Here is a 25,276-nt window from a genome sequence, read left to right on the forward strand (position 1 = left end):
ATAAAATTATGTTTCTGCCTGTTGATACGAAAAGGATGTAGCTGACAGTGTGAGAGTATTTAATTGTTGACCTAATTAATCCAGGAGGATGTAGTGGTAGTCTATAAAACTTTCCTTGTAAAAACATACTCTTCATATATCTGTGTCTAGGTACCTGTGGGAAAGGTTTCAATTAAGTAAAATTAATTACAGGTTTATAGTATCTGGGTCACATCTTCTCCCTCCCTTTAGTAACATGTCGTAGCCATGAATGTGTTATTTGTCTTTTAACCCTGCAATGCTCACCACATACCAATTCTCGATAACTGTTTGATGACTTTGTTAAGGAGTAAGAGCATGTTCATAACCTGGACAGAGTTTACTGCCTTAAGTGGCTTTCTGTATCAGAAGCTGAATGGTTTATAAGTAAGATTTGAAGTTACCCCAAAATAATATAAAATAAAACTTCTAGGGTTATTCAATCTTAGCAATGAATGACTTTAATTTTGTTGTTATTGTTGTTGTTCTGTCACTGTGTTAGATAACAGTGAAATATGTCTGCTAGATAACTCGAACATACCCTCCATAGCATGCTGTATGGGTCTATGGTGCTTACAGACAATGTGGGGATTTGTGTTCTAGTTTCTGTTCACAAAGGTCATTTTTGTCTTCCATTCATTTCTGCTTGTATTCCTTTTCTTCATGAGATTTTTAACAGGAATGAATTTTCAATTAATTTAACAGAAATTTCAAATGAATGTGAAACCCTTTTAGGAGTATTCAAATCCTCTCTTCCTTATGTGCCCTTGTTGCAGGCTTAATAGACAGTTCTGGGCTGAGGTTTTTCCATACTATGGATATAAGGAGCTATGACGCAGGAGTGATTGAGGCTGGCCTCTGGGTAAGCCTGTTCCACACAATCCCTCCAGGGATGCCCGAATTCCGTTCTGAGGGTCACTGCACTCTGGAGTGCCTAGAGGAGGTAAGCGGTGTCCCAGTCCACAACCAGACAGCTCCAGATTAGCCCCCGCTCTCAGACAAGGTGTTGTGAAAGTTTCTTCGCATGTTTATGATGTGTTCAGTGATGGCTTCTTGGAAAGCCATTGATGTCACTTGGGCAGGACCTTTGGCTGCCCATTTAGAATGAGGAAGGCTGAGAGAGAAGAAGGTGGGTGGGGGGTGGGCAGAATGACCTGGGAGGTGATTTGTTCCTCCCTTGGCCATTTTTCTTCCTACTCCCTTTGGGCATTTTATGAGTTTTCTTCATTAGTGTGGCTTCTTTCTCCTTTCTCCATTTCATCTGTTATCCCTGTACTTTTTCATGACTCACTTTGTTTTTTCTGTTTTTCTCGGCTTTATAGTTTTCTTCTTTCAATAAGAAGAAATGTGAAAAACACTGTGCACAAGGGAAGCTGTAAACTGTAGGCTTCCCACAGCTACCCTCATTAACAGATTTTTCTCTTGAATCCAAGTGTTTCAATATGGGTCATATTATTTATGAAATATGGGATTCTGTGACCTTACAGTGGTGAAGTGGAAAGAACGCGTTCTGCTGAGTCATTTAGACCCTGATTCAAATTACCATGACAACACATAGCGGCTGCAGAACCAGGGCGAATCACTCAATTCCACTCAGAAAGATCCGTTCTTTTATACGGGAAGTGGAACCAGGTTTTCCTTTGGAGAGTTTGCATTTTGCAGTTATTGACCTGCTGCTGTAATCTTTTCACTGGGACCATTGTCTGACTTTTCATCTCCCAGAGGAAGGGAAGAGAAAACTAAGTCAGTGTGGCTTGGTACCTTTCCCTTCCTTCTTCTGGCAAATGCTGATCACAGAGAAGTCAACAATCTAAATGCAAGATGTTGCACCTCACAGTTTCACTTAAATTGCTTCATCTTTTTGTCCGTTGTACCTCAGGTATGCCTGACTTGTCTGAGCATGCCCTCCAGGAGCTAATCAGGTCTTCCTCCCTGTCCTGCAGGCCCTGGGAGCTGAGAAACCAAATGGAATCCACGTGTTTGCCGTTCTTCTCCATGCTCACCTGGCTGGCAAAGGCATCAGACTGCGTCATTTTCGCAAGGGAGATGAAATGCAGTTGCTGGCTTACGATGACGATTACGACTTTAATTTCCAGGAGTTTCAGTATCTGAAGGAAGAACAAACAATCTTACCAGTAAGCATACGTGTTCTTCTCCAGAGACTGTGACCTGAGGTTTAGCTCCCAAGATGCAGTAGGGCTCCTGCCAGCCAAGAGGATTGCTCACTCATAGTCTTAAAGCCACCCACTGTGGGTGTTGCTTACAACAGAATCCAGAATGTGTTTGATCTGCTTCCCAAACTAGAAACTTGCTTTTCTTACCATTCCCTGGGGGCAATGCAAATTCTTGATTAAAGAAAGAAAGAAAGGAAAAACCAAAACAACTGAACAGCACAGATTCAGATCACTGGCTCTGGGACCCTTTAAGTTACAATTATGATAATGGCAAAATTGCCCGTTATGATATGCCATCTTGAAGAGGGGACACATTTTATTAGTTTATTATTAGTTTCCTTTGAGTGAACAATGAACCTAGGATAATTCTTCCAGAAGAGCAGAGCTGGAGAAATGGCTCAGTGGGTTTGCAGAGCTTGCTCTGCAAACATGAGAGCTTGAGTTCAAGTCCTCAGCAACCTTATTAAGACTGGACATAGTTCTGAGTCCCTATGAGCTGTGTGATGGGGGACAAAACTGTAAGGTCAGTCACCACCAGCATATGCACGTGTGTGTGTGTGTGTGTGTGTGTGTGTGTGTGTGTGTGTGCATTACTTTTTGCCTTGTGAGCCAACTTGTACCAATACTTGGGGTTAGGGTGGAAGAAGAAAACTGTATGTCTTACAATACTGAAAGTTTTCATTTTTTCTTTAATTTTATAATGCATTGTCTCCCTTCTATGCCCATCAGGCTCAGTAGTCATACAATTTCCTATCCTTAGACTATTAAAAATTAGATGTTTACACAATTTGTTAGATGATCATGGCACACAACAAGGCTTGCAGTAAAGTTTTTAGAAGACATGAGCAGTCAGGAAGAAGACAATCTGTTGGAGGACAGTGGAAAAAACAGAAGTAACTAATGGAGAAAGAGGGACCTATGTGTTTTTTTAAGGATCATACTTTACTGGTAACTCAGACTTACAGTTCCTTTTATAACTTGTACACTTTAATAATTTGTATACCTCCACAGGCTGAGAAGGAATACTTTGTTGTGATTCCCTCTACCCTCTCGTTTCACTCCTTGAGTTGGTCTCACGGCTGGCTGTCCTCCCCCATTTCTTCCTAAATGTGATGTATGTCTATACTGTGCTCAGGGCTGGTGCCAGAGAGAGATGCCTACCTTACAGGGCTGGTGCCACAGATGCCTGCCTTACAGGGCTGGTGCCACAGATGCCTGCCTTACAGGGCTGGTGCCAGAGAGAGATGCCTACCTTACAGGGCTGGTGCCAGAGATGCCTGCCTTACAGGGCTGGTGCCACAGAGAGATGCCTACCTTACAGGGCTGGTGCCACAGAGAGATGCCTGCCTTACAGGGTGCTTCTTTTTCTCTTGAATCATGTAGGCCCTAGGGATCAGACTGGAGTTGCCACACTTGATAGCAAGAGCTTAAATCCACTGAACCATTTTCTCATTGCCCTTTAAGTCTGCTTTCAAAAGTGAAATGATACCAGCAGAAATATCTTATCTACATGGTGGAAAGCTATATAAAAAAAAAAGTCATCATTTTTTTATGTGTGCTGTAATGCTCAAAAAGTTGGAAAGCACTAAAACAATAAATTACTATTAATGTCTAAGGAAGTAAGAATGTAACTAAAGAGTTTTAAGGATGTTAATGGGCGTATAAGTAAGCACAGTAGGATTGTGACTAATATTTCACGAAATAATTATCTCTACTAAAGTCAAAATACTAATTAAGACATCAAATGTCCTCATAACAGCTGTGTAAAATAAGTGTTATTTTACTCACTGTGCTCAGATACACAAATTGTATCCAGATTTTTAGTTTCTTATCTAGTTGTCAATCTAGACTACTGCAGAGTCTGGTCTGAACTTGGAGAGTCCTCGTTTGCTTGCTTTATGAGTGTATTAACAAAGGAGTTAAGCAGATCAAAGTCTGCTGAATTGAGCTGCTTGATGTTCTTCCCTCACACAGTAAATATACACTGTTGATCTGAGGATGAATTAGATAAGCAAAGAGGTCTAAAACCCTAACCTGAAGGCTCTTGCTTTTGTTCCAGGGCGATAACCTGATCACTGAATGCCGGTATAACACCAAGGACCGAGCTGCAATGACTTGGGTAAGAAAATGTTAATCTTAGAATTCATTTTAATACAGGAAGAAATAACCTTTGATTGTAAAAGAAGTAAAATAAAAAGCAAAGTCCACTCCTATCTTGAAACAAAACCCTGAAATACTTCAGCAAGTAGCATCACAAGGTGAAATGAGAGCTCTGTTAGTGCTTTATCAGGCACTAACCCCAATGGCACCACGCTAATAACCACAGTGTAATTTATGGTGCTTTAGGGATGCTTCCCTTCTTTATCTTTTACTTTGTTCCCATCAAATAGACAAGGCATGAACTCATCTCTGTATCAGTTGGGTCTACTTGGGTGTTTATTTAAATAAATCTGGACTTCAAAAGGAGGAATGAAGTACATGAACTCAGAGCTTCTGACCCAAAGAGAAATGTGGTCCCCACAGATTTATTGGGGACTTCTGCCAAGCTTTCAAGAAATAGATATTCTGTGCCTTGCTCAGTCTCTTCTAGGAACACAAGAAGAGGTCATCTCCCACCAGCTTGTTTTATGAAGAGAAAATCTTCAATCTAAAACTATATACTAAGGCATGAGCCAGGCCAATGTACACCTTTGGCAAAATATTGACAGATTGCATCCTGTTTTATGTATAAATCTACTGTTATAACTGGCTTAGGTTTAGATAAAGAATATATGAAATTGAATTAAATCAGAAAATATATTCTGCCATTCCATGTTAAGAAATTAAAGGAAGAGGGTATGATTTCTCCAAAAGAGTCAGAGAAAAACTTTCTAGACTTAGGACTATCACAGGGGGATGGAAAAGGCTGTTGAACGCTTTCCATAGGCGTTCCCATGGACATTCCGTGGACATTCCGTGGAGTGGACGTTCCGTGGGTGTTCCCGTGGGTGCTCATGTGGACAGTTTATTCCATTTTGCACTTTCAGCACTTAATGTCCAACCTGTTTGGGTTTTCTCTTTCCAGTGCCGCTTCTGAAGCCTTCTCTCATTTTGATCATATTTGCGTTCAATTACTTGAGTTTTAATGGTCTTTGCTAAATCTAACATCTGTATCGTCTTTCAATGTGTGACTAATGACTTCTTTTTCTTGAGTAAATATCACAGTTCACAGTCTCTTTAATAATTTTTGGTTGAAAACTGGACAATAGAAAATGTTGAAGCAACTCTGAGTTCCTCAGATAGTTGAAGTTTTGACTAAAACATGGTGGAATATCACTTACACGTTGCCTCTCACCACTGTGGGACATGGCAGCTGATATTGATATACATAATAATAATATCCCAGAAACTTCAGCTCAGCTAAGAAACCACTCCAACAGTACATGGGAAGTAGATGCAGGAGGGTGAGAAATTCAAAGCAGCTTGATCCACAAGACCCTCTCTCTCCTTCACAACTCTGAATAATTCCATCAAAGGGATTTCCTACCATGGGCACATCACCAGGAACCTCTGAGATCTCTACTGAAGCATGGTTTATATCAGCTTACCAGAACTCTGAAGGCTTTAATAGGTTATCTAGGAAAGGGACCTCTTAAAGAGGTAGAAATGATATTAATATTTAATGATTCAATCTATTTTGAAAGTTGAGAGTTTTGTAAATTAACAATTTTCAAGCCAGCTATTTAGAGGCAGAGATAAAAGGATTGTAGGTTCAAGGACAACCCGAGAAACTTAGTGAGAACCGGTTTTAAAATATGTTAGAAAGAGGCTGGGTCAAGAGCTTAGTAGTAGTGGTTTGTCCAGCAAATCTGAGGCCCAGATTTGACCCTCAGTACCACAAGAAATAACAAAAATGAACTACTACTTACAAATGATAAAGATTGAATGCATTTCAAAATTGAGTGGATCTGTGTGACACCGTCGTCTTTGAGTTCTGTGTCTGAGAATTCTGCAAAATAAAATATCTCTATTTTTCAGGGAGGACTAAGCACCAGGAATGAAATGTGTCTCTCGTACCTTCTTTATTATCCAAGAATTAACCTGACCCGGTGCGCCAGCATCCCGGACATCATGGAACAGCTGCAGTTCATTGGCGTGAAGGAGATCTACAGACCTGTCACGTAAGTGGCATTGGATTATGGGTTTCCAAGAGTGGCTCCTGTCTTCGTACTGAGACAACTATCATATAATGAGTTATTTTATGTGCTGCCCTTTTGGATTGCTTGGCACTCAGGAGACCAAGTAAGCTTCGTTGCCATGTCCAAGGTCCTACAAAACAGCCTTGCAATCAGCAGTTGCTAGGAAGGCCTAAGCCATTAGCTGGACTTCTGGGTAAGTTATTACAAGGAAATGATACAAAGGAAAAGCAAAGTTCAGAGCAACCAAGCTAGCAGAGGCCTCTCTGTGCTGCCACACAGAATGCACAACCAGTCAAGATGATGTCTCTGAATTAGGGTCTCTTAGAAAAGCTCTGTAGAGCAGCCACCCAGGCTTTTTACTGGGGATCCTCCCTGTAGTACTGTCTGCCTAATGCATACCCAATTTGCTGACTTGATGATAGAAAGCAAGCATTCAGCACAAAGCACATTGACTACAGTGCTGAAGCATGCTGAGCCTTCTGATAACTTAGAGAAAGTTTTATATCAGCTTAGGAAATTCCCAACTATTTAAGTTCCTAGGCAATAGCCACAAGTGAGCCTTGCAAGCAGGCCTTCTCACTTTAGATAGGGCCTTCCTGTAGGATTTGGGTTGGCTTCAGATGTGTGATCCTCCTAGCTCTGCCTCCCAGACTCTGGGATTCTGGTTGTGTGCTTCCGTGTGCAGGTGAGATCATGATTAGGAAGGCAGCAGATTCAGGCCTGCTCCATAAACACTATGTAACTGCATAGCAGAGAAACAGTATGATTAAATACAAAGATTATCTTTTTCTTCTTAAGGTTATATCCTAGAGTTTGGGGGTATATAAGAGACAAATGGATGGACATTAAATTTGAAATTGTAGCAGATGTATTAAAATGGTGAGAAGAAGGAAGGGAGCGAGTGACCGGCCAGCAGAAGAGTCAGAACCTTTCATGGAGTGTGGAAGGTGGTATTTGATCAGGGGCCTGCAGGCTGAGGAGCCAACAACAGGAAGATAGTCAAGGGCATTGGATGCAGAGAGAAAAGAGAACAGTGTGTGTGTGTGTATGTGTGTGTGTGTGTGTGTGTGTGTGTGTGTGTGTGTGTGAGATGAGCCTGCAGGTTTGAACAAGAGGGAGCCTTTGGCTAGCACAGAATGAAGTATGGCAGAGACTGTGTGAAGAGATGGGGTTAGGAGTATACTGGGCCACAGAGATCATTATATAGTAGTACAAAAAGAAGCCAGCATGGGATAGAAGCAAAGACCCTTTGCTAGGCCTGCAGTGACTCTCACCCTTCCTAATGCCGCCACCCTTTAGTACAGTTCCTCATGTCGTAATAATACCCAACCATAAAGTTATTTTGTTGCTACATCATAGCTGTAATTTTGCTACTCTTGTGGATTGTAATGTAAATATGTGATATGCAACCTCCAAGGGGGTTGTGACTTAAAGATTGAGAACCACTGGGCTAGGGTGACAAGAAAAGACTGTAGAAGGATAAGATTGGAAAGAGTGAGTCAGGAATTTACTGTGATTGTTCACTGAAAGCCAAGAGCACCTCGGGCCTAGGCAGTGGCAGTAGTTTTGACAGGAGAAATGGTGCTACATTCAGATGTAAAGTGGCCCCCACATGGCTATTGGCTGAGTGCATCTGAGGGAGCAGCAGGAGAAAGAGGAAGAAGAATTCAGGGAGTGGCATCAGGACACAGGCCTGGTGGCCTCATGCCAAGGATACATTAGAGGAGGTGAGGAAAAAGAATCTGTGTTCTCTGGCACATCAGCACAAACCAGGAAGATGGCTGATGGGAATTTAGAGACAATGTAATTTGTTTTAACAGGAAGATTTTTCTGATAATTAAAGCTTTTAAAAATGAAAAACTGATGCAAGTTAGAGAAAACTTTGCACAGACTTCTGAGAGCGTTTTAAAGAACAGGATACAAAACACTCAGTGAAGACATGATGATATGCAGGCAGTTAAAGAAAATACAAACATTCTAATTCATGTTCCATATAACACAAGGATCAGAAACTGAGAACTAAGCACTTTTGGGTTGATCATGTATAGACATGTTTTCTTCTGTCCCTTTCCAAGCCATGCGGTGATCATGAGAGCAGAAGGCACATTCTAGTGACCACAAAACACTTGTGTGACTGAGACAGCAGTTACTAAGTGCTCACATGCATGGCTTAGTTTAACTTACTTGTCCATAGTCTAGTTGGCAACAGGACATGGGACAGCTCTGTAGAGGAGAGAACAGAAACTAAGATTAAAAGACTACTCAGTCCCACACAGTAGGTCATAAATGAAAGAGCATTCACAGTCTATACAAGGAAGAACTTCTGAACATTTCAACCTTTCAAAATGAAAGACTGTGATATAATTACACAAAAGTACACAGGATCAATAAGATATTAATAGACATCAGAACAACACATAAAATATAATTCTAAAAAACACTGAGATAGGATACAATGAGAAGAATCAGTGGGAACAAGCGATTGCCACCAGTTCTGAGGACCTATGCTTAACTCCTGGAAATATAAAGATTTCTTTAAAATTTATAATCTTTAAAATGTAAAGATTTCTTTAAATATTTTTGATTGCTGGGTTTTGGCCCTCACACGCATATGTGTGTGTGTGTGTGTGTGTGTGTGTGTGTGTATGTGTATGTGTGTCTGTGTGTCTCTGTGTGTTCATGCATACATGTTGGGTATGTTGCACTGATAGGGATCAAATCCTGAGGCTGGCATAGGTAGGCAAGTGCTATACCATTGTCTTACATCTCCAGCTTCTCAAATATTGGTATCATATTGTTTTTCAATTTAAGTAGATTTTTTCTCTTTACTTTTTACATACTAAAGAGGAAATGTGTGTGTGTGTATGTGTGTGTGTGTGTGTGTGTGTGTGTGTGTGTGTGTAGCAAAGATATAAAAACCAAATGGTCATATATTTACAAATGAATGAATGCTTCTTTTTCTTTTTCACTTTTTTCTTTTATTGAATATTTTCTTTATTTACATTTCAAATGTTATCCCCTTTCCAGGTCTCCCCTCTGGAATCCTGTATCCCAACTCCCTCTCCCTGCCTCTATGAGGGTGCTCCCCTATACACCCATTCCCACCTTCCTGCCCTGACATTCTCCTACACTGGGGCATCGAACACCCTCAGGTTCAAAAAGGCCATACTCTGCCACATATGCAGCTGGAGCCATGGGTCCTTCCATGTGTACTCTTTGGTTGGTGGTACAATACCTGAGAGTTCTGGGGAGGGTGGGTCTGTCTAGTTAACACTGTTGCTCTCCCCCATGAGGCTGCAAACCCCCTCAGCAACATCAGTCCCTTTTCCAACTCCCCCGGCGGGTACCCCACGCTCAGTCCAGTGGTTGGCTGTGAACATCCGCCTCTGTATTTGTCAAGTTCTGCCAGAGCCTCTCAGGAGACAACCATATTAGGCTCCTGTCAGCAAGCATTACCCAGTATCCACAATAGCGTCAGGGTTGTGTTTGGTGACTGTATGTGGGATGAATCCCCAGGTCGGGCAGTCTCTGGATGACTTCAGTCTCTGTTCCACACTTTATCTCCATATTTCCTCCTGTGAGTATTTTGTTCCCCCTTCCTTCTAAGAAGTACTGAAGCATCCACACTTTGGTATTCCTTCTTCTTGGGCTTCATATGGTCTGTGAATTGTATCTTGTGTATTCTGAACTTTTGGGCTACTATCCACTTATCAGTGAGTTCATACTGTTACTGTTCTTTTGTGAGTGAGGATTACCTCACTCAGGATGACAGGCTTACACAATAAAGTACTAATCAGCTATTGAAAACAATGACTTCATGAAATTCTTAGCAAATGGATGGAACTTGAATGGATGCTTCTCACTTCATCCTCTATGCTCGCCTTGGAGCATCTCCACAGATTCTCTCACAGCCTGTTGGACTTTGCCTTATCCCTAACTTCCATCTTGCCAGGAAATAGGTTTTTACCACTTGGAACAGCAGGGAAAATTACTTTGCAAAACAAGGCTTGTGGTTGGCTATCATTACGCAGAAAAATAACATTTTATTTTATGTTCAAATTTAGTCTTTAAAACAATGAGAAGAGGACCTCTATTCTAAAATGAGATTTCAATTTTAATAAAGTTTTTACTAGAGTCCATCTTCATCATCCAGACATAAGTAAAGGTGAAGGCAAAACCAACCAAGTGAAAGATTAGTCCTAAAGATTGGAAACAGGCTAGATACTTTGTGATTTCTATTTCAATTAAAATGATATACTAATAACTCTTTAGGATCCAGAGCTGAAAAAGAGTACACTCCATCATGTCACCCCAATTCCTCTCCTCTGTGCTTTTAATATCTTGATGGACAAGTCAGGACATTCTTTGTAAACATTTTGTAACTATCTTGCGACTTAGATGGTGGTTTGATATCAAAGTTGAAGCATTTACGTCTTGACTCATTTTACTGTTGATTCTGGGGGATGCAGTTTCTTTATTACCTTTTACAGATCTGGGAAAGCACATGGAAAAACGAAGCACTCACAAAGATGAGATCAAGGATAGATGATAAACATTCACAGCCTGTGGTCCCACACACCAACATTACATATGTACTTCTGGGAGGCTGTGACCAAAACTTCTCTAGATTCTCAGTTCTGGAATCAAGAGGCATCTCTAGGTGTTCACAGGCTTGAACTCACGCAAGCTTCTTACAAAGAACCAAGACAAAGCAGAACATGTGTTTTAAAAGAAGGCAGAAGCAGTCAGCTCAAATCTTGTCCCAAATAAACAATTCAGACATTACTAGGATGTTATTACAGATAATTTATTATATTGATATCAATATGAAGAGTAGATTAAATTTAAAAGTTACAGTTTGAGCACTTCTCAAACCAAAGCTAACTGGTTATAATTTTGCTTTCATCTATCTGAACAAAGAAGCTGAATTAAAATAGAATTTTGTTGACTCAAATATATTTTGCTATTGTTCTAACTCTGAGATGTTATTAAATAAAGAGGGTTGAAAGAATCCTAGAGACATTAAGGTATCACAACAAATTTTTGTCAAAAGTTTCACTTTTAGGACATAAAAAGTGGTAACGTGCTTTCTACTATCTCGTTTCCCACACCTATGCCTATAATTTACAGCTGATGTATTTTCAAGATGTTTAATTTTCCACTTAATAACGAAACAAATGTTGCTACAATAGTTTACATAGCATATATACTCAAACCAATCCAGTGATTATTCTTACTTTTTCTATGATTTCTGAACTTTTGATTTCTTTAACTTGAGTTGTCATAATGTATTCCCAAGGCCTTCGCCTAGGCAAGCTCTGTCATACCTGGCATTTTGACAATATTTTGTCTGGGTACATTATTTCAGGGTCATGCTTTCTTTCTACTGGACAGTCCCTCTACATAAGGAAATTCTCATGTGATTATTTGTATATGCTCAGCCTAGGCAGTGCCACTATTAGAAGGTCCTGTTGGAATAGGTGTGGCCATGTTAGTGTAGGTGTGTCACTGTGGGTGTGGACTTTAAGATCCTCATCCTTGCTGCCTGGAAGTCAGTATTCTGCTAGCACCCTTCAGACAAAGATGTTGAACTCTCAGCTCCTCCTGCACCATGCCTGCCTGGATGCCACCATGTTCTCACCTTAATGATAATGGACTGAACCTCTGAACCTGCAAGCCAGCCCCAATTAAATGTTGTCTTTTATAAGACTTGCCTTGATTATTGTATCTATTCATAGCAGTAAAATCCTAAGGCATCTAATTTGAATTGAATATAGTTTTTGTTTTGTTTTGTTTTTTGAGACAGGGTTTCTCTGTGTAGCCTTGGCTGTCCTGGAACTCACTCTGTAGACCAGGCTGGCTTTGAACTCAGAAATCCACCTGCCTCTGCCTCCCAAGTGCTGGGATTAAAGGTGTGTGCCACCACCTCCCAGCTTGAAGTGAATATACTTAAATGTTGAGCATCTGAATCAAATTTTACTCAAACAGAGATTCTTTCAGTACAAATAGCCATTGTTTTTCATTTTACACAGAAATTTTGTTGTATTGTATGTGTATTTTTCTAATCTATTTAAAAATTTCCCCAAATTTTTTTCTCTTACTTTCTTCCTTCCTCCCTTGCTTCCTTTCTTCCTCCCTCCTTCCTTTTCTCCCTCCCTCTCTCCCTTCCTTTCTTGGAGGCAGGAGCTGAAACAGAGTTTTTCTGTAGTCCAGACTGACCTCAAACCCATGACAATCCTCCTGCTTCACCCTTCCAAGTTATGGGATGATAGATGTGAACTCCAAGCTTGGCTTCAAATATTTTCTTTCAACACCAACACTTCTCATTAGTCATTTTCCACACTTCATTTGTTATAATTTATTTTGTCTTTCTTCTTTTGCTCTATAGTTTGCCTCTAATATGATTCTATTGCTTTATCACCTTGTACTTGGGGTTTTGATCCTTAAATTTCACATTACTAAATTCATATTATTAAAGTAAACTTAAAGAGGAAACAATTTCTATAACTTTCTCCAGTTTCATTTGTCCCTACTATCTTCTAGGCTCAGTTTCCTGTATTTTTTAAAGGTTTGGTTTTTTATTATTTTTAGTTATGTGTGTGGGGGAGGTTATGTGCACGTGAGTGTAGATGGTCACACAGGGCAGAGTTATCAGATAACGGATGCTGGGAATACAATTTCGGTCCCTGGAAGAGCAATATATACTCTCAACCACTGAGCATATTTTCAACATACTTTCAATCTCTTCCCCACTTTCCTGTAGGGTGTAAGTTTTACCACATGGTTTTCTTTAGCCTTGTGGTTTCATGATTCCCATCTCTTTTCTTGCTTATTCTGAGGGCTCTGTCCAAAACCTCATCAAACATATTTGAACCTAGGCTTTCTTCTCACCATACCACAGCTGGAGGATCAAATGACTTATTTTCTGCACATACACTTTCATATTTTGAGGGGAAAGGGTTGTGGAATGGGACTGGATGCTCCTTGGTTCAATGTGTGCATTGTTTCTGTCTTGGTTTCATTACTACTCTTGGAAGCTGCCTTAACTCTGGTGGGCTGAATCACTTTCATGGAGGAAAATGTCAGCTTTGGACAGGGTTGTCCAGCCTCTTGCCATCCTAGAGCCTGACTGGGAGACTCCATCTGGCTGCATTCCTTCCAGTCATTCACAAGAGAATGTGAGCACATAAGGAGATACTACTGAGACCATTTTTGCCATCTTTCTCCATTAAGATCAGCTTGTGAAAGTGATGGCATGGTGTTACATCTTGGTTTTGTTTTCTTCTTGATGACCTGCTTCCAGCTGCTGTGTTTATCTTTTATGTCAATTGCTTGAGGCATAATTTAAAATCAAAGTGTACCAATTTTAAATATAATCTTAGAAAATGTCATCAATATCATACCTATCCTATCTAATCAGAAGATAAAGAGGTTTGGCAATCCCACCTCCTCCATAAAGTTCTGCAAAGCTGAATAGCTGATATGTGTGTGTGTGTGTGTGTGTGTGTGTGTGTAAATTTGATCTTTCCTATATTTTTTTGTGCAAGTGCAGTTATGTCATGTGCTTCTGTGTCAGGCTCCTTTTGTGAGGAATAATTCTGAGATTCGTCCCTGTTTGTGGCTCTATCAGTCAGTATCTTTTTCTTGCTGAGTAATATTCCCAGAGTGGATTCATTTCCTACATGCCTGTCACTGTGGAAATACAGTTTCAGCGAGTTGTAAACACTTACACCACAACAAGGGGTACTGGGACTAAGTATACACCTTTCCAGACATCCTGCCTGCTCCTGGTTTGTCATGTTGCATTCCCAGAGCATTCTACAGTTAATCTTCAGAAAGATAGCAAGAAAGAAAGTTCCCTGAAGTCACTGTGAGTCTGTCTGTGAGATTTCTCTTTACTTTTTTATACATGTTTTGTATATTGCTCAATTGGATTGCTATTTTCTTTTTTTATTGGATATATTCTTTATTTACATTTCAAATGTTATCCCCTTTCCCGGTTTCCCCTGCTCCCAGAAAACTCCTATCCCATCCTCCCTCCCCCAACTTCTATGAGGGCACCCACCCACACACTCTCACCTGCCCGCCCTCCATTCCCCTACACTGGGGCATCTATCGAGCCTTCATAGGACCAAGGCCCTCTCTTCCCATTGATACATGATGACAAGGCCATCCTCTGCTATATAAGCAACTGGAGCCATGTGTACTCCTTTGTTGATGGCTTACTCCTTGGGAGCTCTGGGGAGTCTGGTTGGTTGATATTGTTTTTCTTCCTATGGGATTACAAACCCCTTCAACTCCCTCAATACTTTCTCTAACTCCTCTATTGGCGACCCTGCTCTCAGTCCCTTGGTTGGCTGCGAGCATCCATCTCTGTATTTCTAAGGCTCTGGCAGGGCCTCTCAGGAGACAGCCATATCAGATTCCTATCAGCCTGCACTTCTTGGCATTCACAATGGTGTCTGGGTTTGGTAACTGCATATGGGATAAATCCCCAGGTGGGACAGTCTCTGGGTAGCTTTTCCTTCAGTCTCTGATCTACACTTTATCTCCATATTTGTTCCTGTGAGTATTTTGTTCTCCTTCTAAGAAGGAATGAAGCACCCACACTTTGGTCTTCCTTCTTCTTGAGCTTCATGTGGTCTGTGAATTGTATCTTCCTTATTTAGAGCCTTTGGGCTAATATCCACTTATCAGTGAGTGCATACGATATGTGTTCTTTTGTGATTGGGTTACCTCACTCAGGATGATATTTTCTAGTTCTTTCCATTTACCTAAGAATTTCATGAATTCATCATTTTTAATAGCTGAGTACTCCATTTGTGTAAATGTATCACATTTTCTGTATCCATTCCTCTGCTGAGGGACATCTGGGTTCTTTCCAGCTCCTGGCTATTAGAAATAAGACTGCTATGAACATAGTGGAGCATGTGTCCTTATTACATGTTGAAACATCTTCTGGGCATATACCCATGAGTGGTATAGCTGGGTCCTCAGGTAGTACTATGTCCAATTTTCTGAGGAACCACTAGACTAATTTCCAGAGTGGTTGTACCAGCTTGCAATACCACCAACAATGGAGAAGTGTTCCTCTTTCTCCACATCCTTGCCAGCATCAGCTGTCACCTGAGTTTTTTATTTTAGCCATTCTGACTGTTATGTGGTAGACTCTCAGGGTTGTTTTGGTTTGCATCATAAGGATGTTGAACATTTCTTTAGGTGCTTCTCAGCCATTTGATATTCATCAGTTGAAAATTCTTTGTTTAACTTTGTACCCCATTTTTAATAGGGTTATTTGGTTCTCTGGAGTCTAACTTCTTGAGTTCTTTGTATATATTGGATATTAGTCCTCTATTGGATATAGGATTGGAAAAGATCTTTTCCCAATCTGTTGGTTGCCATTTTGTCCTATTGACAGTGTTATTTACTGTATAGAAGCTTTGCAATTTTATGAGGTCCCATTTGTCAATTTGTAATCTTACAGCATAAGCATAAGCATTGGTGTTCTGTTTAGGAATTTTCCCCTTGTGCCCATGTGTTCAAGGCTCTTCCCTACTTTCTCCTCTATAAATTTCAGTGTATCTGGTTTTGTGTAGAGGTCCTTGATCCATTTGGACTTGGGCTTTGTAAGAAAAGATAAGAATGGGTCAATTTGCATTTTTCTACTTGTTGACTGCCAGTTGAACCAGCAACACTTGTTAAAAATGCTGTCTTTTTACACTGCTCCTTTTTACACTGTCTTTTTAGCTCCTTTGTCAAAGATCAAGTGACCTTATGTGTGTGGGTTCATTTCTGGGTCTTCAATTCTATTCCACTGATCTTTCTGCCTGTCTCTGTACCAATACCATGCAGTTTTTATCACTATTGCTTTGTAATACAGCTTGAGGTCAGGGATGGTGATTTCCCCAGAAGTTCTTTTATTGTTGAGAATAGTTTTTGCTACCCTGGGTATTTTGTTATTCCAAATGAATTTGCTAATTGCTCTTTCTAATTCTATGAGGAATTGATTTGGAATTTTGATGGGGATTGCATTGAATCTGTAGATTGCTTTAGAAAAGATGGTCATTTTTACTATATTATCATGCCAATCCATGAGCATGGGAGATCTTTCCATCTTCTGAGATCTTAGATTTTTTTCTTCAGAGACTTGAGATCTTGTCATATAGATCTTTCACTTGCTTAGTCATAGTCACATCAAGATATGTAATATTATTTGTGACTATTGTGAAAGATGTCATTTCCCTAATTTCTTTCTCAGCCTATTTATCCTTTGAGTCTAGGAAGGCTACTGATTTGTTTGAGTTAATTTTATATCCAGCCACTTTACTGAAGTTGTTTATCAGCTTTAGGAGTTCTCTGGTGGAATTTTTGGGGTCACTTAAGTAAGAGATCACACCATCTGCAAATAGTGGTATTTTGAATTCTTCCAATATGTATCCCTTTGACCTCCTTTTGTTGTCTAATTGCTCTAGCTAGAACTTCGAGTACTATATTGAATAGATAGGGAAAGAATGGGTAGCCTTGTCTAGTCTCTGATTTTACTGGAATTGTTTCAAGTTTCTCTCCATTTGGTTTGACGTTGGGTACTGGTTTGCTGTATATTGCTTTTACTATGTTTAAGTATGGGCCTTGAATTCCTGATCTTTCCAAGACTTTTAACATAAAGAGATGATGAATTTTGTCAAATGCTTTCTCAGTGTCTAATGTTTTTTTTTTTTTAAATTTCTTTATGTAGTGGATTACATTGATAGATTTCAGTATATTCAGTATATTCATCCCTGGGATGAAGTCAACTTGATCGTGATGAATGATCATTTTGATGCATTCTTAGATTTGGTTGGCAAGAATTTTATTGAGTATTTTTGCATCAATGTTCATAAGAGACATTGGTCTGAAGTTCTCTTTCTTTGTTTGGTCTTTATGTGGCTTAGGTGTAAGTGCAATTGTGGCTTCATAGAATGAATTGGGTAGTGCTCCTTCTGTTTCTATTTTGTGGAATACTTTGAAGACTATTGATATTTTGTCTTCTTTAAAGGTCTGATAGAATTCTTCAGACTATCCAGATAGTATCCAAATTAGTAAAATCAGAAATGAAAAGGAAGACATAACAGCAGAAACCATGGAAATTCAAAAAATTCATCAGATCCTACTACAAGTCTATACTCAACTAAATTGGAAAATCTGGATAAAATGGACAATTTCCTAGACACAAACCAGGTGGCAAAGTTAAAACATGATCAGATAAACCATCTAAGCAGTCCCATATCCCCTAAAGAAATAGAAGCATTCAATAGTCTCCCACCCAAAAAAATTCCAGGACCAGATGGGTTTAGTGGAGAATTCTATCAGACCTTTTATATTGTGGATATTCATCTTTAGATACTGAGCCACAGGTCATTTCTTTCAACCTATAATCTCATTTTCATTGTTTCACCATGATTGTCAAAGTTCTGTCTGTCATTTTGTGTCTTGTTTTGACTTTTGAAATCTCCTCCATGAAATCTTTGTAAACTGTACATCATTTTCCTCTCTTAAACTTTATAATTTACCTTTTACATTTAGATGGATGATTGATTTTGATTATATTTTTCTTGTGGCATAAGGCAAATTTAAAGCTCATTGATTTTCAAAGAACCATTTCATATCTTTAATTTTTTTCAAACCCTATTTTTAATGATGGTTTTCCTTGTAACCCACCACCCACCAGAGGTTGTGGAAAAGAAAGGATACTGGGTGGAGGAAGTGGACCTGTTTAGAAAGGTTCTTTGGAGCAACTCCTGTCTGTGTTTTCTGGAAATCAGCAGATCAGTTCTCACGTTAGCAGGCAGCAGAAGCTCAGTCCACTCGCAAACACCTCATGGATACACCAGCAGTCCAGTTAGGTAGAGGCAGGTTAGAAGCAGAGGTGACACTACCAGACATACACAGCAAGGCCTCGGCCTCAGCATGAGTCAGCAGGAGGGACCAGGGAACAACACCAAGAGAAGCTTTTGCCTGTGCCTCTCAGGGAAGTGAAAATCAGTGAAGAAGAGAGTCCCACAAGCATTGCACAGCCAGCTGTACCAGCAAGCCAAGCTCTGTACTATTAGACCCTCGAAACATCACGTGTCCTCCACGTGCCTTGCCTCAGCACATGCATCCAGTCAGCCCGAGTCCTTGGAATCAGCAACAAACTGCAGCACACCACCAGAAATTTTTTGGTGCATTTCTTTCTATGGCTTCCCAACAAATGCAGCTCAACTACACAATGTAAGGTAGAGCAATGCTTGTGAGTGGTTAGTAAAGAATCCCTCATCACATGTCTTTTCACATGCTTGTTTTAACAGAACATCCTCTCTCCTGTGGCTGCTTCAGTGAAATATTCCTTCACGATTCAGCCTTAGCCTTTCACGCTTGTGTCTGCTTTAACAAAATGTTCCTTCATGTGTTTGCCGAGCACAACACCAATTGACTTTCCAAAGAACTCTTGTTTCCACTTCATCACTTAGTGAAAGAAAACTGCCTTTAAAGTATTTTTCATTACTTGTGTGTGTGTGTGTGTGTGTGTGTGTGTGTGTGTGTGTGTGTGTGTAGGATACCATGCAGGGGTCAGTTATTCCCTCCACCTTGTGAGCCCCAGGGATAGAATTTACATTGTAAGGCTTAGTGACAGGCATCCGTGTACTGAACCATTTTAGAGGCCTGAAGCCCACCTTTTTACTATGAAATTTGGAATTTTAGTTATTTGGCCATATGCTGACTCTAGAAGGGATTCTATTTCATGGCTGTGTATGTGTGATACTTTAGTACCATACTTAATTATTATAGATATAAGTAGTAGAATAAAGTCTATAAACTCCTATTTGTGTTACCTTTTCCCAAATTAACTTGATACTCTAGGTTCATTATACTTTTATAGAGATGATTAAGACAATCTATCAGTTTCTTAAAACAAATAACCAAACAAAAACCTACAAACTCTACTTGGATGTGCTATAGAAAACTCAGGGTGGGGCTGGAGAGATGGCTCAGCGGGTAAGAGCACTGACTGCTCTGCTGAAGGTCCTGAGTTCAGATCCCAGCAACCACATGGTGGCTCACAACCACCTGTAATGAGATCTGATGCCCTCTTCTGGTACATCTGGAGATAGCTACAGTGTATTACACAGGAGTAAGAGGGGCCAGAGCCAGCAGGGCAGTCCTGAGTTCAATTCCCAGCAACCACATGATGGCTCACGGCCATCTGTATAGCTACAGTGTACTCATACACATAAACAAACAAACAAACAAAAACAAATAAATAAACAAATCTTTTAAAAAAAAAGAAAGAAAGCTCTCAGCATGCAGAAGGAACCCATTAGCTACCAAATAAAAACTAGAGATCCCCAATTAGCCATTTAATATGCCCTTTTTCCAACCCTGGACAAGAAGTTGAAAAAACCAAGAAGCAAGAAGCAAGCCAGCAGTCAAGACCAGCAAGGGTTTGTGTGGTGTATGGAGCCCCCTCGCCAGGACACTAAGCACTTCATTCACTGAAGCCCTTTCTCATTTTCCTCAGTTCTGTTCTATAGTTTATAGTGTAAATGTTTTTCACCTATCTTGTAATTAATATTTTAATACCTTCCTGTTCTTATTTTGTAAGTGGTCTCTCTGCAATTTCCAAAGCTTGGTGTTTGTCTAAACTATCTTTAGATTAAGCTTATCTTTACCTAGTTGTTCACATGATTAATAATTTCAGACTGTCTCCAACTCTTTAATATCCTTGTCAGTGTGACTAGGGGATGGATGTTTAGGGCCACATACGCAGCTTAACTACTGAGGCCTGCCTCGTTAGCAGGTGCCTGAGTTAGATCACTCAATACTTGACCTGTGTCATCCGCAAAGACCTCAACTCTGACTAGTTGGAACTTAAAAAATATACAAGTTCTGGGAGCTCTCCAAATTTTAAGAAAATATTTCCCTAATTATTCTTTGTCTACCCTTGTGCAATTTCATCCTAAATCTAATTGGCTCATTACTCAAGCACTCACTTGGTTGTTCCTAATACAGACTTAACAAGCTCTCTATGTGCCGGGTTCCCCTATACTCTGCGTGGAAACTTGTATCACCTCGGGCTCCCTTAACTCTGATTTTTGTCTCTTGAATTCCTTGAGATGATCATTTTATTGTTGGAAATTCTCCTTTCTGTATTGTGACCCAAGGAGAACTCACAGGCAGAACAACTCACAGGCAGAACTCTGGAGTGAACACAGTGTTCAGACATGACATGTCTTCATTTCTTCTGGGTCAGACTTTTCTCATGCCTGTTTTCCAGTCTCCTAAGCCAGATACTCTGGTACAACTCTGTTCGTGAATGTTGTTTTTTTTCCCCAACAGTAAGCTGGTGTTAGTTGCTCCACATGGCTGGGAGTGAAAGTCCATTAATGAACATTTTGTTTGTTGTACTAATTTTTGCCCACATGTTTATTTGTGCTATAGAAGGCCATCTGTAGGGATATTCATTCAGCTGTATGGACCTGGTGCTCTTCTTGGCTGGGCTTATCCACTTCCCTTCCTTCTCCCCACACCTCTTCCTGCTCCCAAGAATGACTCCTGCAGTAAGGCCTTTAAAAGAACTGTGTGGTTCCAGGCAGAGAAGAAGTCTAACAACTCACACATACAGGTTATTTTCTTCCATCTGGTTTTACATTATATGGAGCAGGAAAGCCATGTCTATAGTCATTAAATTTTAAATGCTTCCCCAAGTGAACTGAATTTACAAGTAAAATTGTTAATATTTTGCAGAAAAAATTAAAATACATTCTATATTGTATGTTGCTGTAAATTTTGCTATATTATAAGAAAAGTATGACTCAGTTTAAATTATCTGTCAATATTAAAGTATAATATTAACACAATTTGTTCAAATCAACTACAGTGATGATTGGTATTATTTACTTACTTATAAGTGTGTCTGGGTAGACACACCCAGTACTTACTTGGGTGTTTTAGTTTCTGTAAGAGTCTCCATTCTTCTAACTCGGCCTTACCCAAGTAATAGCAGGGGTACACATGATTCTCTGTTTGTTTGTTTTTTGTTTCCTAGATAGGGTTTCTCTGTGTAGCCCTGGGTTGCTCTACAGACCAGGTTGGCCTTGAACTCACTTCCCAAATGCTGGGATAACAGGCGAGCACCAACAAATCTAGCTAGCAGCTGTTGCTTTCAGGATGAATGTTTTTGCTAGAAGGCAGAGACTTTTTTCAAACAAATAACTAGCATATTTGCTTTTGCAAGGCTTCTCTCCTTCTCTCTCAGTTCTGCAAGAATTTGAGTTGTGCTCTCAGAGAAGTTGGAAAGGTTAGAGGTGACAAAAAGAACATTTATTACCAGGGGTGGAGAGAGAGAAACAATGTGGCAAAGAGGCTCAGAGAGACTGGTTCTGCATTTTCACGTTGCCAGTCCTCAAGCATCGTCCCCAGTGCATGAGCCATTGGCTTTGCTCCTGGCTCTCTGCTTGGCCTACCAACTCATCTAGCTTCCACTCTTTTTTTTTTTTTTTTTTTTTTTTTTTTTTTTTTTTTTTTTTCTGTGAACTCTCCATAAACATTTACAACATTTACTTATTTATTTTTATAGAATCGAAGAATTTAGAGCCATCTCTGCAGAATGCTTACAGTGTTCACTTTGGCCAGCAAAGCTGCACAAAAGTCACTTTTACAACAGTAATCATATCAAATGTCTTAGGAAAAGTTCAGGCGCCCCCTGTGGTCTTTCCAGGGATTGCAGGCAAATACTTCCAGTGTCCCTCCTGCACTTCCTGTATTTTCATTTACATACATAGTTTAATTTGTTTGCAACTTATACATCTTCTCCCTTCAAAGGTAAATGTTATTATAGCATTTAACATCAAATTATCTTATAATAAATAAAATAAAATAAATAATAAATATCATTAAATAAAACTAGGAGCAAATTTTAAATGCAGAGTATGCAAATTTAATAGACTTCTTTCCAGTCAAGGTTTGCCCTACTGCAATTCTGTGTTATATGTCACCAGGATTTGCTGAGAAAATGCCATAGGTCTTAGGAGAGTGTGTGATATATTTAATGTAGAGTGATGCACTGAGCTCAACTTTAAAGACAGTATGAAATAATGCATTTAAGACTCTACAAAGACATTTGACTTTAGTTGTCAGGGGTTGGGGGAATGAGGAATGAAGGATATAACCCTCTCAAATACTACCCTCTTTTCTCATGGACTCACTTTTTAGAGAAAAATAATTTTCAAATTTGGCATGAAAATATTACTTTTATAATCCCTCCCCTCAGATTCATTACACTGGTCTAACTTATTTAAAATGGTGACACCCAGTATGCCTCAGGTTAGGCAACAAATGATCAGAGTGTCTGGGCCAAGTGTTTAGACTGTGGACTCAGCAGCCAGGGATGATTATCTGTTATTACCGACAATCACCAAATCACCCTGTGGGGCTAGCACAAGGCTGACACCTATTAGTCACTCATGACAATCTCATGGAACAGATGATTAGTTAGGGTAAAGTTTGGGATGCATAAATAGTTATGCTTTTCTTTTTCCAGAAGTCAATAGTATATGACACTGAAAGGAAGCAGTCTCCTGAAAGACCTTTCAAGCAGGCTAAGATCCTTTCGTATTAGCTTTTCTTTCTTTGCCATTTAAAACCAATGTGACTGTTTTTAGGGTGCCATGAAAGCAGAGTATATTCTGTGTGAAGTATAATTTTCTCAGTACATTGTTTTTTTTTTTTTTTTTTTTTTTTTTTTACACAGGGTCACATGTAGCTCAAGGCTGGTCTTGAACTCACTATGTGGTGAATGTTAGCCTTGAACTATTTATCTGCCTCTGTCTGGATGCTGGGGTTATAGGCAGAGGCCACCACAGATAGCTTCCGTGTTTTAAACCACTGATTCAGAACTACATCTTTTGTATTTGTCCAACCAAAGCGGGACAGCTGCTACTGAGGCATCCCAACAGAGCACTCTGAACTACTTTATATCCAATACAGTAACTTTCAAGAGCCTAGACTGTTCTGCATTATAGCATTAGTGACAGCATCCTGTTTAGACATTAATACTTACCAACTATTTTATAATGTTAACTGGAATTCTCAAATCCTGGGAAAGCTTTCTGAAGCAAAGTAATCTGCCTAAAAGTTAAAAACTACTTTCAAGATTCCCATGCTCTGATGGAGGCCCTACAACCATCTACATGGGCACAGCATTAACTTGATTTAGTGGATTATAAACAAAGGAAAGAAAATGACAGGAAGTTGGGAGGGGTGTGTTAGGGATGAAGGTGGAGGGGTCAAATGGATATATATGTATAGATACTATATGATATTTTGTAGTATATATATCTGATATTTTCAAGAGTAAAGAAAATTTGAACAAAAAGAATCTCTGTAAAAACAAAACAAAAAAAAATGCAAAGCAGACCACCGAGGGACAAAATTTGATCAATGTGTGTAACTGAAAAATACAAATAAAAATTACATATGATTTCACCTAAACAGTAAAAGCAAGTCATAGCAACTTGTGTCTAAAGAAGAATGATTGTTTTAAAAGCCTCCCTATTTATTTACTAAAGAGATCGTTCAGCAGTTAAGAGGGAATCCACGTTCATTTCTCAGCACCCAAATGTCAGCTCACCACCATCCATAACTCTCCAGTTCTAGGGAATCAGAACCTACATCTGTCCTCCCTTGACACTAGGCATGCACATGGTTCACATCCATATACGCAGAAGAACACTCCTACACATAAAATAAATAAGTGTAAAAGGGGAAGAAAAACAACTTTATTTGGAATGCATTTCTCCTAACAACTAATGAGCCCCTAAATGTTTCATATGGGGTTATTTTTGTATGTGAAAAAACATACATGAAGACTATGTTAAAGTGATAAAACATTTCAGGAAATGTAATGTAATGCAATTGTGATTATTTAATTTCAGGACATGGCCTTTCATTATCAAAAGCCCTAAGCAGTACAGAAACCTTTCTTTCATGGATGCAATGAACAAGTTCAAATGGACCAAAAAAGAAGGGCTGTCCTTCAATAAGCTCGTCCTTAGCCTGCCTGTGAATGTGAGATGTTCCAAGACAGACAATGCAGAGTGGTCGGTAAGCCCAGCTTTTCATCCTCTGGCAACCTGGTTGTCACAGTTTACCTGAGTCCCAAAAAGTAAAATCTAAGCTTCAGGCACTCATCTCTAAGCCAGTGGTCAGGGTGTCCTTTGATGTTTGATTATGTAATTTGTTCAGCCATCAAATTGTTGTGATGGACAACCTCTGACTCCCAAGATCTCCCTTTGAAGAGAGACGTTTATTCTGAAACTATAGTTGTGAAATGGTAACACATGGGGCAGCTTTAGATACCGTGGAGACTTGCCTGTACCTCTTTCCAAGGACTGTTTGGTCCTTTTTTACTCCACTCCCTCCCTTCCAGGCCTAGAGTTTCTGCTCCCTCCGATGCTTGGCTTCTTCAGCAAGTACAGCCTATCCTCTAATCTCCAGCAGAAGTAGAGGTGACTAGGCAGGTTCTGGCTATGATAAGATGCTGTGACTATGGCAACTTACAGAACAACAGTTCTCAATCTACAGGTCACAATCCCTTTGGATATTTTGCATGTATTTATGCTATGATTCAAAACAGTAGTAACATTAGAGTTATGATGTAGCAATGAAATAATTTTATGGTTGGGGGTCACCACAACATGAGGAATTGTATTAAAGGGTCTCAGAATTAGGAAGGATGAAGACCAATGATACAAAAGAGTTTATCAGGGGCTTATAGTTTCAGAGGGTCACTCACTCCCTGACTGTTATGATGAGGAACCTGGCAGCAGGGAGGCAGAGAGAGAGAGAGAGAGAGAGAGAGAGAGAGAGAGAGAGAGAGAGAGAGAGAGA

General features: G+C 39.7%; 1 protein-coding gene across 1 annotated transcript in view; it reads left to right on the forward strand.

The window, feature by feature from the left end:
- The window catches only part of Moxd1 (monooxygenase DBH like 1), an 80,942-nt gene that overhangs the window by 53,952 nt on the left and 1,714 nt on the right, over positions 1-25,276 (forward strand). Inside the window, exons 7-11 of the mRNA XM_031380606.1 lie at positions 795-961; positions 1,962-2,153; positions 4,252-4,311; positions 6,210-6,352; positions 24,322-24,490. Coding sequence (XP_031236466.1) covers positions 795-961; positions 1,962-2,153; positions 4,252-4,311; positions 6,210-6,352; positions 24,322-24,490 — 731 coding nt within the window. The remainder of the gene's footprint in view (positions 1-794; positions 962-1,961; positions 2,154-4,251; positions 4,312-6,209; positions 6,353-24,321; positions 24,491-25,276) is intronic.

The sequence above is a fragment of the Mastomys coucha genome, unplaced genomic scaffold (genome assembly GCF_008632895.1).
Source record: "Mastomys coucha isolate ucsf_1 unplaced genomic scaffold, UCSF_Mcou_1 pScaffold2, whole genome shotgun sequence".
Taxonomy (NCBI): Eukaryota; Metazoa; Chordata; class Mammalia; order Rodentia; family Muridae; genus Mastomys; species Mastomys coucha.